General features: G+C 39.6%; 2 protein-coding genes across 2 annotated transcripts; one reads left to right on the top strand and one right to left on the bottom strand.

Annotated features, from left to right (window-relative positions):
- Nucleotides 1-990: 990 nt before the first annotated feature.
- On the top strand, nt 991-5,056 carry rps10 (ribosomal protein S10). The gene is made up of 6 exons (XM_084543962.1): nt 991-1,054; nt 1,513-1,662; nt 2,663-2,837; nt 3,597-3,674; nt 4,664-4,719; nt 4,972-5,056. Exons 2-6 carry the CDS (start codon nt 1,513-1,515, stop codon nt 5,011-5,013), a joined length of 501 nt encoding a protein of 166 aa, XP_084400088.1. The 5' UTR covers nt 991-1,054; the 3' UTR covers nt 5,014-5,056.
- A 1,428-nt stretch (nt 5,057-6,484) lies between these two features.
- nudt3b (nudix (nucleoside diphosphate linked moiety X)-type motif 3b) lies at nt 6,485-15,813 on the bottom strand. Its single transcript, XM_084543295.1, has 5 exons — nt 15,422-15,813; nt 13,952-14,062; nt 11,349-11,393; nt 11,166-11,250; nt 6,485-10,863 (listed from the first exon to the last, which is right to left on the bottom strand). The coding sequence occupies exons 1-5, from the start codon at nt 15,518-15,520 to the stop codon at nt 10,667-10,669; spliced, it is 537 nt and encodes a 178-aa protein (XP_084399421.1). The 5' UTR covers nt 15,521-15,813; the 3' UTR covers nt 6,485-10,666.
- Nucleotides 15,814-16,072: the final 259 nt, after the last annotated feature.

The raw sequence follows: 16,072 nt of genomic DNA, 5'->3' as shown, positions 1-16,072 counted from the left end.
GTATTTATTTATTATTAGTAAGTTTATTTTAGCCATTTATTAAAGTTGTCAACAAATGTGCTGTCTTTCCACTTATACATTAACAATAAGTACTTTCTCTGACTGACGTGTGTTTGATGATCAAATGAGTGCACGGCAATAAATTAATTAATCTATTTTTTTTTTTTTATCTAGACAAAAATATCTGCCAAAAAACTTGATAAAGTCATTACATAATTTGCCATCGTGATGCATTAATGTTGCAGTTAAAACTGCTCAAATATGCAACCAGTGTTCCCATTTCATCATACATGCAGCATCAGTCAGAATCAATTATATTTTTATATGTATGTATACAGTATGTATTGATATATATATATACAGAGCTTCTTAAACTCCAGTGCATTTGTAGTCGAATGCAAATATTAAGTACTCAAAGTGCTTCAGTGAGTGTCATTAAACTGTATCGTTATTAGTAATGCATAATGTGTGTGTGGCATTTTACTGTTGTAGTCAATGGAGGTGGAGCTGTGCTAGTTTTATCAATGAGAGAGCATTTTATTTTATAAACTTTAGATCTGAAAAACGCCGAATTAATACCAAGTAAAAAAGTGCAGCAGCTCCTTCTTAACTGTACAGAAGTGGAAGTGTAAAGTATCATAATGTGAAAGTGATACATTCAAATACCTGAAGTGTAGTATTTGAGTGAACATATTTGAGTACGCCTAATAATTACTGCAGATTTTACTCTATGTTTTGATACTGATATTTTTTGTTGAACTACATCTATGGTTTTATTTTAATAGAACATTTTCTATTCTTCTAACTGATAAAAATCCACCCATCACATGACGATCTGTAAAGAAATTATTCGTATAATAATACTAAGCAGCTTCAAACTAAACAAATAAGAAATAAACATAAAAATACCGCTATGTCTGTATAAATAAACGTAGCTCTCCCCCTCCACACCAGCAGGGGGCGACCCTCTCCACGAGTCACACACCGAGAGCATAAACCTTCCTGATCAACGACAGTCGTTCCTTCCGGCTCCGGTCCCTACACAAGTGGAAAGGTAAAGTTACACCCGGCGTAATAATCCGAATATATCTTCAACATCAGACGTCCTGTAACATAATAGTGTATAATGTTCGATTGTTATTAAAGTCATAAACCGCGATGCACACGTATTTTAGCTTTAAATGCTTCTTAATCGCAGAAATTTGACTTATAAGGAGGGAAGTAACCCCGGTTCTGATGTTCACAAACGGCTGCCATTTTTCTCCTTTGAGGCGGGCCATGATCGTACAATTTAAAGTCCATAAAACCGTGTGGATACTAATGTGAATATTTAAACCTTGCCCAAATGTATTGCTTTATGAACGCGTTATGCTTGTGGCTTTCTGTTGCTTCAGTTTACATCCCTAGTTGTAGCTTAGCATGCTAGCCAGTTAGCATGCTGGCTAGCCTGGTACATTTCTGTCAGTGTCAAGTGAGGAAACCAACGTCTAATAATTTGTCACTCCGTTACAGATGCTGATGCCCAAGAAGAATCGCATTGCTATCTACGAGCTCCTCTTCAAGGAGGGAGTCATGGTGGCCAAGAAAGACGTCCACCTGGCCAAGCATCCCGAGCTAGCTGACAAGAATGTGCCCAACCTTCATGTGATGAAAGCGATGCAGGTGAGAAACTGGAGGATGAAGACTGGACACACGGCTGTGTCTGCCTTAAACTGAGTTCTTAGGTCAGTTAATGTAAGCTGTACATCTGTAGCTGGCACAGAAGAAGTAGTCAAGAGCTGACCAAAGAACTGGGCCGTAAATGTTACACTATATTAACTGGATACTAAGTGGATTCATCAGTTGTTAGTTGTTTAATAAGGAAACTGTTATAGAGGCATCCTTTGAGCTTCAAGAGTACATACGGACTGCTTGTCTGTAACACAGAGTAGCAGAACATGATGTGAGATCACTGATCATGTTTGTGACTGAATGGATGCTAATTCTCATCTTTTATTTTATTGTACCAAATAAGAATTGTTGAAAATATAAAATTGGGGGAAACTGTGCACATGAGCACCCTGAGACTTGATTGCAAAGGGCCCACTCAAATGTTTCTGATGGCTCTGATATAAGATTGTATGTGCAGAAGTGGTTGTATAAATGGACACCTCACATTAGCCGTCCTTCAAGGTATTTGAACGTAAGTTCAAAGGATGGAGCGGTATTACAGTTTTTCCCCCCTCTCTTCTATCCTCCATCCATTGTGGCATGAGGATGCATTTTTACAAGTGGAGAGAACTTTACCTTGCAGAAAATGTTGAGATGATTTTAATTTATTTCACAGTAAAATACATATGACAGAAAACGGTGATAAAGAATTGCAGTCAAGAATCAGGTTCTCCATATCCATACAAAAAGCACATATTAGTGTAAATGAGGTGAACTAATGCTGATGGTGTGTAGGTAGTGACTTTAAAAGTTGATGTGAGAGTGGGTGTTTTTACTTGTGCATAAAAACCACACTGGGATTTATATTAAGCTTCCAAAGCGGGACACGACATCAGTTTGTATTCAAAGATTAAAAATATACTTATCATGGACTATCTGATAAAGCACATTTTGACATTGGTTTGTAACCGTGTGATGTGTGTGTGTGTGTGTGTGTGTGCTCTCCTCCCAGTCTCTGAAGTCCTGTGGGTATGTCAAGGAGCAATTTGCCTGGCGTCATTTTTACTGGTACCTCACCAATGAGGGGATCCAGTACCTGAGAGACTTCCTCCACCTTCCCCCCGAGATCGTGCCCGCCACCCTGCGCCGCCAGACCCGCCCTGAGACCGCAAGGCCCAGGCCCAAGGGTAAGACACTATGCATTAGTTTCTAGAGTGTGTTGCTTTTTTACTGGAATTAATTGTCTCATGCCAATGACACCATCTTCAGAATAACTGTACAGATAGTTATTGTGATGCCAGAAATGTTTTATTTACTAAAAACTTGTTTTCAATCTGGAATAACCCAGACATGATTGGCCGGTGTAAAGTTGCTGATTGGAAGCATTCCAGAGAGCTTAGCATTGTGAAGCGTAAAGGCTGCAGCCATGGCTCCATGTTGGTAACTCTCATAGTAGAGTTTCCCCATCAGCTCTGTAGTGGCCAAAGAAAATTTCTGAAGATTTATTGAGAAGCAATGGACTTGAGGGAAAATGACACAAGCCACATTATGGTCTATATTTATTAGCTTACACTTGAAGATATGTTTTTAGTTGTGGGGCCGATTGGAATAGATTTAAACTTTGCTAGATATGTGAGCAAGAAAGTGTTACACTGAAGGGTTTGCTGTGATTTAGTGTAAGATACATTGTCATTGTCAGCAGTACATAATGTGATTGTTTTCCTCTAAAGCATACACATTTCTTCACTTCTATTAGTCATGAGTATTCTGTGCAGAAAGGAGCCTGAAGCTGAATTTTTATAAATATTCCTCTTATCTAGGATTTAATTAAAAGTGAGAACACATTTCATTAAAATGGAAGGACTAGAAAGGTTATTACATTTCCTCTTGTTTAACCTTTTCATAAAGCAAAATAACCTGGAGCTGAATTTTTTTTCTTTTTTCAGGAATGGAAGGAGAGAGGCCCGCCCGCCTCAACCGTGGGGAGGCTGACAGAGATGCTTACAGGCGATCTGCTGCACCCCGTACGTATAGCACTAACAACACTGTGCTTGTTTGTTAGTAATGCTTATTTTGGATCATTAATGCCATTGAAGTTAATATTTAAGACATTTTAAATCCTCTTTAAAGTAGCTGCTGCTAATTTTTGAGAGTAGAAGGTGAAAATGCATCGAGTTGACCACCAGCTGTGTAATTATTGGACCTCCAGGGCTCAACAGTGCAGCCAATCAAGTTAAATCATGCTGCATCCTTTGTAATGGCCAGCAGGGGGCGACTCCACTGGTTGCAAAAAAGAGGCAGATAGTATAGTCTAGAGAAAATGACTTCTCACATGATTTATTTCCTCTTTTAATTTTTTTCTGCCACACTTCTGGTCTGGATCACTAGTTTCAAGTTTAAAATACTGTGGGATGTTCAGTTAATAAATTATAGTCACATTTAGGGTAAAAGGGATGATACAGCAGGGTTTGTGCTACCTTGTGATTTACTCGACACCACTGTATAGAAATGCAGAAAGTGTCCACGGGTTTTAAATCGGCTCTAAAACAAGACAGCGATGGCCAAATTAACAGAACAGCAGTGCACAAACTAACGGCATAAACTTATGTAATGTTGTGGTTACATTCACTCTTCAAATAGTCGATGAATTTAACCCTTCATCAATGAAACATGTGGCTAACGGTAACATAAATTGCATATTTTAAAAGGAAATTCCTGATTGTCAATGTTTTAATTGTATATAAATGTCTTGAGTAAAATAGTTTCTGCTTGTAAACTGAGACTATTTCTTCATCTTGTGTAAAAAGCTGATTACTTTTAGACAGACAAAACAAGGCATCTGAAGACCGGACAGTTTTTTGATATTTCATAAGAATCATTTGTGATGTGGTAAAATGATTAGTCGTAATTTGCAGGATTTGTTACGTGTGGCTCATAATGGACATATTATTAAGCAAATTTCATGATTAGACTAATGAAAAGAATTGTCTGACTAATCTGTAACATCTTTCAGCTGGTGCTGACAAGAAAGCAGAGGCCGGTGCTGGAGCTGCTACAGAGTTCCAGTTCGTAAGTACTTTATTCTTGTGGGTATTTTGCAAAATGTTTTGGCAACAAGAGCTTATATTTGGTACAAAATGTTTCTCTATTATGGAGGAATGTTTTCCACACCAGTGGTTAAACAGGGTTAGATCGTGGGTGTGGGTTTTCTTTTATGGGTTTCTATGAGGAATGCACGAAAGCTAAATTTAGTTTTTAACTGTGCTGCTGTGAAACGTCTGTGTCGACTGATTTATTGATAAAAACCTTTCTCTGTTGCAGAGGGGTGGCTTCGGGCGTGGCAGAGGACAGCAGCCTCAGTAAATTTCACTGTTTCTTTCTGTACAATAAAGAAAATCAAAATACAGCTTGTGTCTCATGTCATGATGGAATCATGTCTTTCCATGCTGAGTTAAAGGAAGTTAGCAGGGTTATAAAACTGAGCACAATTCAGTCCTTTATTATCCATATCTTTGGTGACATCCAACGTCAGCCTAAACAGAGCTTTAATCAAACTGAAATAGTCAAAACACCAGTGATGGCCTCAGCGGGTACACTGAAGTGTAACTGGTGTCCTCAGAAGTATAAATTAAAGCTTATATTTGCTTTAACGTGCTTAAAAGGAATAAATTAATTAGAAATATACAGGTGAGCCACCTCCACAGCTCTGGTATTGGTCTCACTTTTGTGATTTGCTTTAATATTTTTCTTTTGACATGAAAATGCATCGATTAAAACGCTTATACTAATCCTGGTGACATACTGCTTGGCAGATGGTGTAAAAGAAACATTTTATACTGACTGGAAATGAGTCTTGTGACTTCAAATTACAACTTAAGAATTCATCAGCCAATTAAGCTTCACCATAAAATGTTTTCTCATTTTCTGTAGCTGGATCTGCTTCACCACAGTTTAAATTTTTACCAGCTGTGAGGAGTTTGTCTGTTTCCTTTGTGTGTAGCATTGTAGAAGAAGAACAGCCTTCACCGAGTCCATTTATCCAGAGCAAACGCATAACGTACTCCAAACTAAAAGAATTGGTATGGATTTAGGGCAAAGACAAAATCCTTTACTCACAAATTATACCAGTCAGCCATAGCAATGTGATGGGTGACATGGAAAATACTGATTATCTTATCTGCCGTAAGTGAGCATTTTGTCACATTTTAATGTTAAAGATTGGAAAAAAAGGGCAAATACAAGGATTTGAGCCACTGACAAATAATCATGGCTCGATAATAAACTGACGCCCTTGTTGTGGTCTGCAGTAGTTGGTACGTATCAGAAGGGAAAGAGGTGAACCAGTAAGCTACTGTAGCTCAAATTGCTAAAACAAATCATGGTGTTTCTGGCCCCACCTCTCAATATGTAGGAATTCTTAGTGGCAGATACCCCAGCACACCTTCTGTTGCCTAACTGGGTCTTGTGTCTCAACGGGTCAGGACTGTTTTGGCAGCAAATGAGGACCTACACAATATGCAGGCAGGTGGTCATAATGGTACGGCTGATGGTTCTATAATTTCATGTCGGTGAAAAACACAGATTCAGCGTATTGTATCAAGACTAGTCTCAAATTTCTATTTCAAATGTGAAATTAACCTACAGTATTAATAATAAAATCAAATGCTTTTTCTTCCAGTAGATGGTGCTATTGTGTCCCTTCTATTGAAAAAACACAATAGCACCATCTCTACAGCGAGCAAGAAGGTGGTTAAAAAAAACAAAACTGAAAGACGCAGATAAATTTATCAGCATATCTCAAAATGTTTCAAATCACGATAGCATGGTGATTCCCACCACTATTAAATACGGTGAGTTCTTGTTTACAAAACGTAAAGGAGATACAGTAACACTACACGCTGGTGTGTTGAATGAAACTGGGTCACAGCATAGGAGTATAATAAACTTACCTGCTACACACACCTGTGTACTCTACACATCAACCCTCTTCTAATATATTACTTGTTTAAGTACTGACGACACAAACGGCACACGTGGTCTCCGACGTGAACACAAGCACAGACTCCTTCCTGAATGTGAAATACTGGTGTTTATTTGTTGGCACATTTATATTACAATCTTCAGTCTTCTCGCACTGGTTTTATTCCACAGTCCCAAATGACAAAAACAAAAAGAGGAAAAGAATATTCCAGTGACACATTTACCTTGGAGATCACAACTACAACAGAGTATGTAACTTCAAGGCTGAGGTCAACGGCTACAAGTGCACAGACGTTTGTTTTTAATTGCCTAGTAGTTTGGGGGTTTTTTTTTTTGGGGGGGGGGGCTCATTTTAAATCAACGTATTATTTTTTACAGTCATTCAGCCGTTAAATCTTTCTGACCATCGTGCTGAAGGAAGCTGAATGTTACAGTCCTCAGCCCCTAGGAGATGTGTTTTTAGTACTTCTGCTTTGGCCACAAGAGTAGGCCGGAAAAAAAATCCACATGACAAAACAATTCAGTTTTGGTAAATTGAAGGAAGTGGCTTCATCTGAAGCTGCACACGTCGTAAGAATACATGCTCTGTTTTGCCCAAACTCAAGACGCTTCAGCGGCGTACAAATTTTTAATAGGAGAAACGTCCAGGGAGAAAGATGCACCATCTCAACTCCACATAATGTCATTATGTAGAAGCATTTACTTCATAAATTCCTTCTTAAACTCCAGTCTAAATCATTGTTTATGACAGGAACGTCTTCAATTTTAGTAAGAAGGATTAAAAAAAAAAAAAAAAAGGAAACTAACCGTTATTGACCAAAGCCACAGAGTGTCCTCTGGCTGTAAGGGTGCCGTGTTAGCTTTAAACAAGACATTAGCTTGTCAATAACACAACAGATTAAAGAACAGAAAACACAAATCTGGATAAAGAACAAGTGGTCATTAATAGTTAAGTCACTGGCTGTTACTTGTGGAAATCCTCCTCATATTCATTTTGACAGTACCTGTCACCTACATCAAACCAGAGAGAGCTAATTCAATCATGCTCAGCCAATTACTCGGGGTTTTAACATTTTTCCGCCATATACAGGCTCATGGCTTTAACATCTAACTGCACATTTAGACGAAGACTGAAACGGAACTTCACTGAATCTCCTGTGCGGCGCCAGGTAGGGCATCATAAAGCAAGACTTTGACCACCACACCTGTCTGATGCACAGCAGTAAAACTGGTTCAAAGTCTCAGAGCGGAGGAGACTTTAGACCCCGTTCAGCCGTACCGGCGCTCAGCAAACGTGGGCCAACGTTAGGGGCCCGTCTAAAGCTGTGTTTGCAGGGACAGCGATGCCCGTCATAAAAGATAAACGGGAGAAAAGAACCAAGTCATTGCTATTTGACAACCACTGCGGTCTGTTGTAAAAAAAAAAAAAAAAAAAAAAGTCATCCTGCTCCTTTGATAAACTTTGTTCCACTAGCTTTCAGTTCTTATCATCGTTTCCTATAAAGGGTTTCTCATCAGCTTATGAAAAGTGATACTGCAATTTTATTGGCATATTCACGGTTAAATACACGCCTACTGCTGTAATCTCATTACACTCAAACTGGACTAATATCATTTATTTATGACTACACATCAAAAGAGTCTTTGCCACAGGAACCTGACTAAAATCTCATCAGGGTCAATGAACTGACGTTTGTGTGAAATCTTATTAAGTATCTATATTACAGATATAAACTGTTCAAAGTACTTACAACAGTCCACAGTGGCTATAATGAGTATTGTCTACATGATTTCTTACAAGTGAAATGGGATTTTCTTGAGAATTATCACCCAATTGCACATTTTCAAGTGTTTTGTGTCTCTTAGCTCCTTGTTTTGGTTCCCAGCGGGCAAACTTTGTAATGCATTTTATTTTTTTGGATGCTGCCTAACAAAGACCCAAAAAAAAAAGCAGCTAGCAAGCGAACACAGAGGAAAGCCTTGTAAATTAGGGTTAAACAATTCCACCCAAAAGCTGATGAAGAACAAAGCCCAGCAAATAATGAACTGATTCCAAACTAATTATTTTTTTTTCCCCATCTGCCAGTTCTGTACTTGTAGCTTTCTCACAAAGCACCCGCGTTGTCAAAAAAAATATCATTACATGTGTAAATCTGGACAGAAAACCACAGTATTTTTTATGAGACCAATAAAAGAAACCCTCTATAGGAAAATACACCGACTAGGGCTAGTGGCACAGCTGGAAAAAGACTCCAGGTTTCCTAATTTCTTAACTACGTAGTGGTTTGGAAACTTCATGTTATAGTTTGACCAACAATGAAAAAAAAAAACAGTAATCCCATACCATTATAAATTTGTTTTGGTCTAAGAAAGATTTGAAGAGTATTCTATTATAAATAGGCTCTTTAATGTCACCCACAGATACATTCCTTGTTCTTTAACCGTAGATGTACTGTACGCTATCTCAAGAGAAAAACTCCCAAAAGCTTGAAAGCCAACGCAACAAGTTCAGTCAGTCCTTCCAGCCTCAGTTGAAATGACATGTAGGACTCACAGATGTGTAAGAGGTGTTTTGTCATTTGTACTCCCACCTTTGATCTATACAGAAATAAACAATTTACAATAAAAACCTCTTACATGCTATCTACAGCGCCTCCAGTTTCACAGTATTGAGCCAGCTGCCTCACGCCACATCGAGGCCAAGTGACGCAGCTCAGCTAAAGAGACTTTTGCCAGACGTTAGAGAAAACAAAGGAAAAAAAAAAAAAAAAAAAAAATAGTATCCAAAAGCATTTTACATGTTAAAAACAAGGTCTCAAACTGTACAAGGCTTGTTTGTTCTGCATCTTGCCAAAGACAGCATTATAGATCCATTACTTTCAATGTCAAGCAGGTGTTCTGATTGATTTTAGGGATGCAGATTAAATACTAAAGGAGGAAGGGGTTTAAAAAAAAAAGAAAAAAAGTGCCCGCTAACGTCACCTGTGCTTGCTCTGTTGCGAACACAATGTAAACAATTGCTTTTAACCAAACTGAATGTGAGGAGTAAAATATGGAAATGGGATTTAATAACTTAGAGTGATATGTGTTGCATTTTGATATTACAAGTCCATGATTCTGAAACCTACTACTTCTACCCTCTCAGTATGTGGAGGAAGACTTTATAGTCTGTCATAAGTTTTAAAAAAGAAAATGAAAGGGATTAAAAGGAGGTAAAGACACTGAGGAGAAAGGAGGTTCATTTTACATTATGTTGACATTCTGTCGCTCTCCATACAGTATGCTCTGTTCAAGAGTGGAACCTGTAGTGCTTGGCTAGCTTCCCAAATAAGAGAGAAACACAGTTGACACTTCAATTTTAAACTTAGGGGCTGTATCTTTCTGATTAAAAAGACATCAACAACCACAATAAGGAGAGAAATGAAAAAAAGCCAAAGACCTAACCACGAGTCTGTTGCACAGTCAGCATTAGGCCACTCGAGAGAGTGAGACACAACATAACAGTGCTCATGCAAGACAAGTCACTTCCCACAGTTCTGCTCATTCAGATACAGACAATATTTCCTATCCTTACAACAGAGGGGAGGGGGAGTACACTAATGGGCACATTCATTCACAGAAAAAATAACCCAAAGAAAAATGGAGGAGACGTTAAAAAGACCACCAAAAGCCTTCAGCTTAAGCACTAAGTATACACTTTTACATTACAACAGTAAAAAGTAGTTCTTGCATTCAATAAACACCACGCTAAGGGCGTGTTAAGGAGAAGGGATGAGGGGACACTTCATGCAGTTGTCAGTAAAAAGAAAAAAAAGAGGGGTCAAAAATTACATTTACATTTACAAAGTGTTTCTGACTATTCACCCAACACTTGTCATCAAGTCTGTGCCACGGATCTGGCACAAAGGAGTTGGCAAGGCATACCATGTTATTGAGACAAGAAAGAGAAGAGAAGAGAAGAGAAGACGAGAAATGACACAAGTAAGAGCGCAAGTGGTGGCGAAAGCTCGTGGGGGTGTCAGAGATATGGTTTTAGTTATCTGATACCCGAGACGGAGCTCTGATTGATGCTGTAGGTAGGGGACAGGTCCCCACCTATCGTGGCCACCAGTGGTGTTCCGTTACTGTTCAGGCAACTCCCCTGGAGAGCCTCGAAGTAGGTGGCCTGCACAGGCTTGTGACACCGCAACACTTGTATGGCATCGTCTATTTTAAACCATTCCCTTTTTCTCCCTGTAGACAGAACAAAAAAAAAAAAAACATTGTCGACAAAGCACAAACACACACGGAAAACAATTGTGAAAAATAATGCCTTTTCTGATCAACTGTCATTACTGTACACAGGAATAATGTTAAAATCACAGGGCCACAAACAAAGCCAGTGTTATAATCTCCCCCAGCAAACTAAAACCCCTGAGCTGTAATATCACTAAGGCCTGAGGGGGGAAAAACTAAAGCTACAGTCAAGCATGTGACTGCCTGAGAACTTTGTCCGTATGATCCCCATTTTGACGAGTAAACAAACAGTGCTTTACCAATGTTGACCGAGTCCTCCCAGTCCTCCAGCACCTCCGTTACAATAAGAACATACACATAGGTTCTGTGTTTCCTCTCCTGGTTCTGTGGAAAATAACATTTGCATATTTGCACTTCTCAGTCACAAACAGTATTTTGACATTTGTAGACAAAAAAAATAAAAAGTCTAGACAGCAGCTCACCTCAAATACTCCAACTAAGCGGCCTAAAGTCCCCTTCACACCGGCCTGCAAAACAAATGCAAAATAATGAATGCCACAGTCAGAGCAGACAAATCAGGGCTTTTCTTTCTTAAAATATGCAGCGACTGAGAAGGTCCATACGAAAACTCTTGTAGAATGAAATGCACTCTATTAGTCGGACACTGACAACGACATCTTTGAACCTCACAGTGTTTTGTTGTCAAAGAGTTGCTGATTTAATTTGTATGGTAATTTTTAAAAGTGAAGTCTGTGTTCATGCAGCATCAGATTACATTACATCATAAGACTGTGTTTATCCCCTGCAAATTCACACCTAATTCCTGAGTTGTTGTTGAGTCCTCCAGATAACACACAAACAAAGACTAAAGTGCACGTTCTGCGTGTTTTTAATTAATACCACACTTTATGTCTTAGTTATTTATAAGGTAATGAATATTTTGTGCCAAACGTCTTGTGATCAATAAAGCAATTATTTGGCTGAAACAATGTCATAATAAACAGGAAAAGCATTATCTCCCTGTGTAAAATATCTTATGTCCAATTAACAGTCTAAACACAGAGAGTAAACAATTACATGTATCAAAATTGATAGAGGCATCAACTTCTCACTTTTATTTTTTATTTTCTAGCTCAAATAAAAAGATCAACTGTGGATTACACTGGTAAAAATGATATAAAAACCATTTGAGCCATCACTGCCACATAGGGACAGCCTCTCTCCCAAAATCTTTTGAGTGCCAGGCAAGATCACATAAAATGTCGGAAACAAACAATAGAATAATTATTTTGCTGTCATCTGTTCTTACTCTTCTGAAACCAAAGCCATACTAGTGTCAAACCTTTTTCCTACAGAAAATACGACTTAAATATCTCCCACTGCTCGTTAACTTAAAAAATATTCATCTTTGAGAAGTGATCTCCAAGAATTTAACTCCCGGAGGTGAATAGTAGGTCAAGTTTAGATACAGAGCCAGGTCACTTGCTGACATCTTTGCTGCTTCTTCTTCAGGTTCCAGTTTCAGTCTATAAATAAATGTTGACTCCACGCACTATACTGTGGACTCAGTGTTGCACTTCTCCGGCCTCCAGCTAGCTAGAGGATATGGAAAAGAACAGGTCCCACCATGAGAAACCCCAAAGTGGGCCAGGGATTAAATGATAGGCCAAAAGTCAACCTGTATGTTTTTGGGAGATGGAAAAGGTCTCAGAGCTCAGGCATTCGTGTAACTGAAGACTGCTAGGCGTCACCCGGGAAGAGGATGTACAGCATTGAGGCTGCATTACAAGTTATGAAACGCTGTCTTGTGTCTTCATGGTGCAGGGTCGGGTGTATCACTAGGATACAAGGATAAATTGATCTAGAGAGCTGTTAAATAGACAAAGGAACCCTCTGTAACCTTTGGTTTACTCCTGAGTGCTGTGTCTTCACTGTCCTCTTTGGCAAGGCTCCAAACCAACAAGCAGAACTCACCACTCATATGGTAAACGGAATAAGATCACAGAGATTAGAAAATGTCCTGTTACACCATCAAGCAATAAGAGGCTTAGAAAGCCAGAGTAAGTAGTTGTGTATTGAGCACAACTCAAAGTCAGCACAAAGTTTCTGAATGCAGCTTTTTAGCGCTTAACAAAGCTCAATAGTTACATGACATTATTTCTGACCCTGCTGAAATGTGCTGGCATGCCTCAGTGACCCGCAACCACCGAAGTTACCAAACAGCAGGAGCCAGGATAAGAGATGATATCAGCATCTATCAGTGTGATGGATCATACACAGAAAATAGGCTTCATGTCGTCAGTGGCCCGCCGAGGGCTGACAGCTGGGTGAGATTCAGTGTCTTCTGTGTCCCGTGTCCATACTGATAGAAATGTCCAAGGGATGAACAGAATTCACACTGGAGGGGACATATGATTCAAGGGACGAATGTAGGCGGTATAAGCAGGATATTGATTTCTAATGAGCTTCAGAAATGTTCAGTAATTGCTAGCTATCCTCTCAAATACACACACACACACACACGAAACACAGTGTTTTGTCCTCCAAGATGCCTCAGTGACGAGGATGCGGTTGTAAAAATAGAACTGTCAGAAATGTATAAACAGAAAAGCTGATTGTTCTCCTTCATTTGTGGGACTAGAAAGCACTGCAGTGCAACCACTGGCAGCCAGTGTTCAATCTCAGAATGACCTCCTTTAACACCTAAACACTGCTGTGTAACATGATGCGATACAGCTTACATGTTGCTAGGCTCTCGCTCTCTCTCTGTCCATACAAACAGGATGACTGCATTGACAAAATGGATTTTGTGAGCATAGGTATTAGGCCCAGTGTTAAATACGGACATGATTTAACAGAAATGTAATACAATACATTGTATACCCTGTATACTAGTTTGCCACACTGCAAATGGAAACCCACTTCTCAGAACAATATTCCTGGCTATGGACTACATCTAGAAAGAAATGTTTCACATCCTTGTCTACATAGGACTGTTGATATGACAGCAATCTGTCAGCTAGAAGACCAAAAAAAGAAAAGAGGGGCACGGTATAGGTTTACATGAGATTTAATAATGAGTTACCTCTTCGCACACTTCTCGAGCTGCAGCAACATTGGGTTCCTCCTCCGGCTCCATTCCCCCTCCAGGAACTATCCACTTGTCAGGATGTCGACTACTGCTCACCAGCAGCACCTGCAATGCATCCCAAACACATCTGGTTAGAAATTATAGTATAATTCAGAGTTTATTATTATTATTATTATTATTACTATTAATAATATGGTTCATATTAAATGAAAGTAACTACATGAGCAAGATTCTGAGTAAATCTGTCAACACTACCACTGAAGTGACCTGGATCCAACAGATTCATCTGGATATCATGTGAAAGCAGATTATCAATATTTCCAAGTAGATCACATAATTAATCCCAACAGTTCTAGCATGAGTCAGTGAGGTTGTTGTTCTGCCCATAAAGTGGGAACAGCTGGATCTTGGCTTAGTGCCGATCTGGTAAACTGCAGCCTCTGGCAAAAAAAAAGTTTCTAGCTATGTTCTGGTGATACTGACGGGTTTCCTGTAATCAACAGCCAATGCTGTGTACAATCTGGCCTCTACAGTCAATGAGGAAAACTGGTTTAGTCTTATCTCATCTACTCCCCTGATAAAATGTTTCTACTACAAAGACACATCTGTTCTTGCAGTTAACTGCACCACCAGTTAGCTAAATATACTCATGTCAAATAACCCACTACTGGGTGGTTTGTGGGGTTTTTGTCGGAGGTGGCAAAAGATACCAGTGGCAGTTACGTGTTAAAATGTTTACACAACGAAGCGGGTTTTCAATTTGCCACGAAGTTGCTAATCCAAATCTCAACACAGTGACATTTAAATCAGTAAGAAAGTACATAGTGATTATGATCCAAGCGGATATCACTATTACGGTTATATTTCTGCTGAAGCTAGCTCAGTCAATAGCTAAATATCAAGCTCATGTTTTGCTAGTAAAAGCAGTTGCATTAACGCTAACACAATACAATCGGCGTTACTTATCTCGCCAAATTATCTGTAACACGAGAAGATAAATGTATTAGCCCGATATTAAACAGTTTTTTTTTGTTTTTTTTATCCAGCCGACGACTAACAGGGGATAAAGTCAGCACTCAACACAGCCTGTACAGTGGGCTGTGGTCGCTGGCCGAGAGCCGGCTGCCCACAGCAGCAACACGGCTAGTTAGCAAGCTAACGTTAGCATTAGCATGTAGCTAACAGGTTGACTCGGCTGGGTATTATAACCTGATGCTGCTATCTGTACGGCTAAAGAGGCTTACATAACACTTGGGTAAGTACCAGCTGAAAACTAACTTAATGCAAAACCTCGAAAGCCAATATGACAATCTAGAGAAAGACCGACTCGCCGTTCCCCGCTGGCATAAAACCCCAGCTGTATTCACCAAAATATCGATTAACAGACAAGAGAAGACACTTGAAAGCACACACGGCTGCTAACGTTAGCATGGCCCGCCCAGACAGCGGCATCACCGGACTCACCTCCTCCTCGCTCTCGCTCCTGAAGCACAGACAGGCGGCCCGCTTCTTGTAGCCGTCCCCGTCGTACGTCCGGGTTTGGTTTGACTTCAGCTTCATCATTTCGGGAGCGCAAAAGTTCAAAAGTACAGCTAAGTTGACCGTTTATAAAGACGACGGTTACAGACGCAAAGTCCTCCTGCGGGGAAGCTCGGCGTTTTACTTAAAAGAAATAACTTCTTCTTCGCTTCATTTTCACAAACCTAGGCACAGCTACGGCACGGTCGCCATTACAAGAAGCCGCTACGCCCACGACGTATTTCAACCTTTAATAGCTCGGCAAGCCTAAGAAAATTACCCAACGGCGGTTAAAGAATAGGACCAACGGAGAGAGGGAGGTAAACGCAACACCACGCTCAGACTGGAGTGAGCCGGTGATGGAAACCAGCACTTTTGGTTCCAACTAGCTTTCCACGGCCACTTGTTTGAAACCGATATAACTGTTTGCAACATTTGCTTTTAAAAAAACTTGAAATGTAAGGTAAAATCAAAGTAGTATTTCGTCCAAATTAAATAATACCGGGTTAATTCATGATTTTCAGCACCGCAGGTAATGGACAGCGCCCGTATGATCCTCAAAGCTGACCCAGCAATGTGAATTAAAATAGTAGATGT

The sequence above is a fragment of the Chelon labrosus genome (genome assembly GCF_963514085.1).
Source record: "Chelon labrosus genome assembly, chromosome: 4".
NCBI lineage: Eukaryota > Metazoa > Chordata > Actinopteri > Mugiliformes > Mugilidae > Chelon > Chelon labrosus.
The sequence above is the reverse complement of the archived record's forward strand: the minus strand, read 5'-3'. Positions and strand labels throughout refer to the sequence as shown.

Excerpts from the sequence above, each read along its gene's own strand:
- rps10 (XM_084543962.1), top strand. The coding sequence starts at position 1,513 with ATGCTGATGCCCAAGAAGAATCGCATTGCTATCTACGAGCTCCTCTTC. Across the intron at positions 2,838-3,596 it reads CGCAAGGCCCAGGCCCAAGG|GAATGGAAGGAGAGAGGCCC; the intron begins GTAAGACACTAT and ends TTCTTTTTTCAG. Across the intron at positions 3,675-4,663 it reads CAGGCGATCTGCTGCACCCC|CTGGTGCTGACAAGAAAGCA; the intron begins GTACGTATAGCA and ends AACATCTTTCAG.
- nudt3b (XM_084543295.1), bottom strand. The coding sequence starts at position 15,520 with ATGATGAAGCTGAAGTCAAACCAAACCCGGACGTACGACGGGGACGGC. Across the intron at positions 11,251-11,348 it reads GCTTAGTTGGAGTATTTGAG|AACCAGGAGAGGAAACACAG; the intron begins GTGAGCTGCTGT and ends TATTTTCCACAG. Across the intron at positions 10,864-11,165 it reads GGAGGACTCGGTCAACATTG|GGAGAAAAAGGGAATGGTTT; the intron begins GTAAAGCACTGT and ends TTCTGTCTACAG.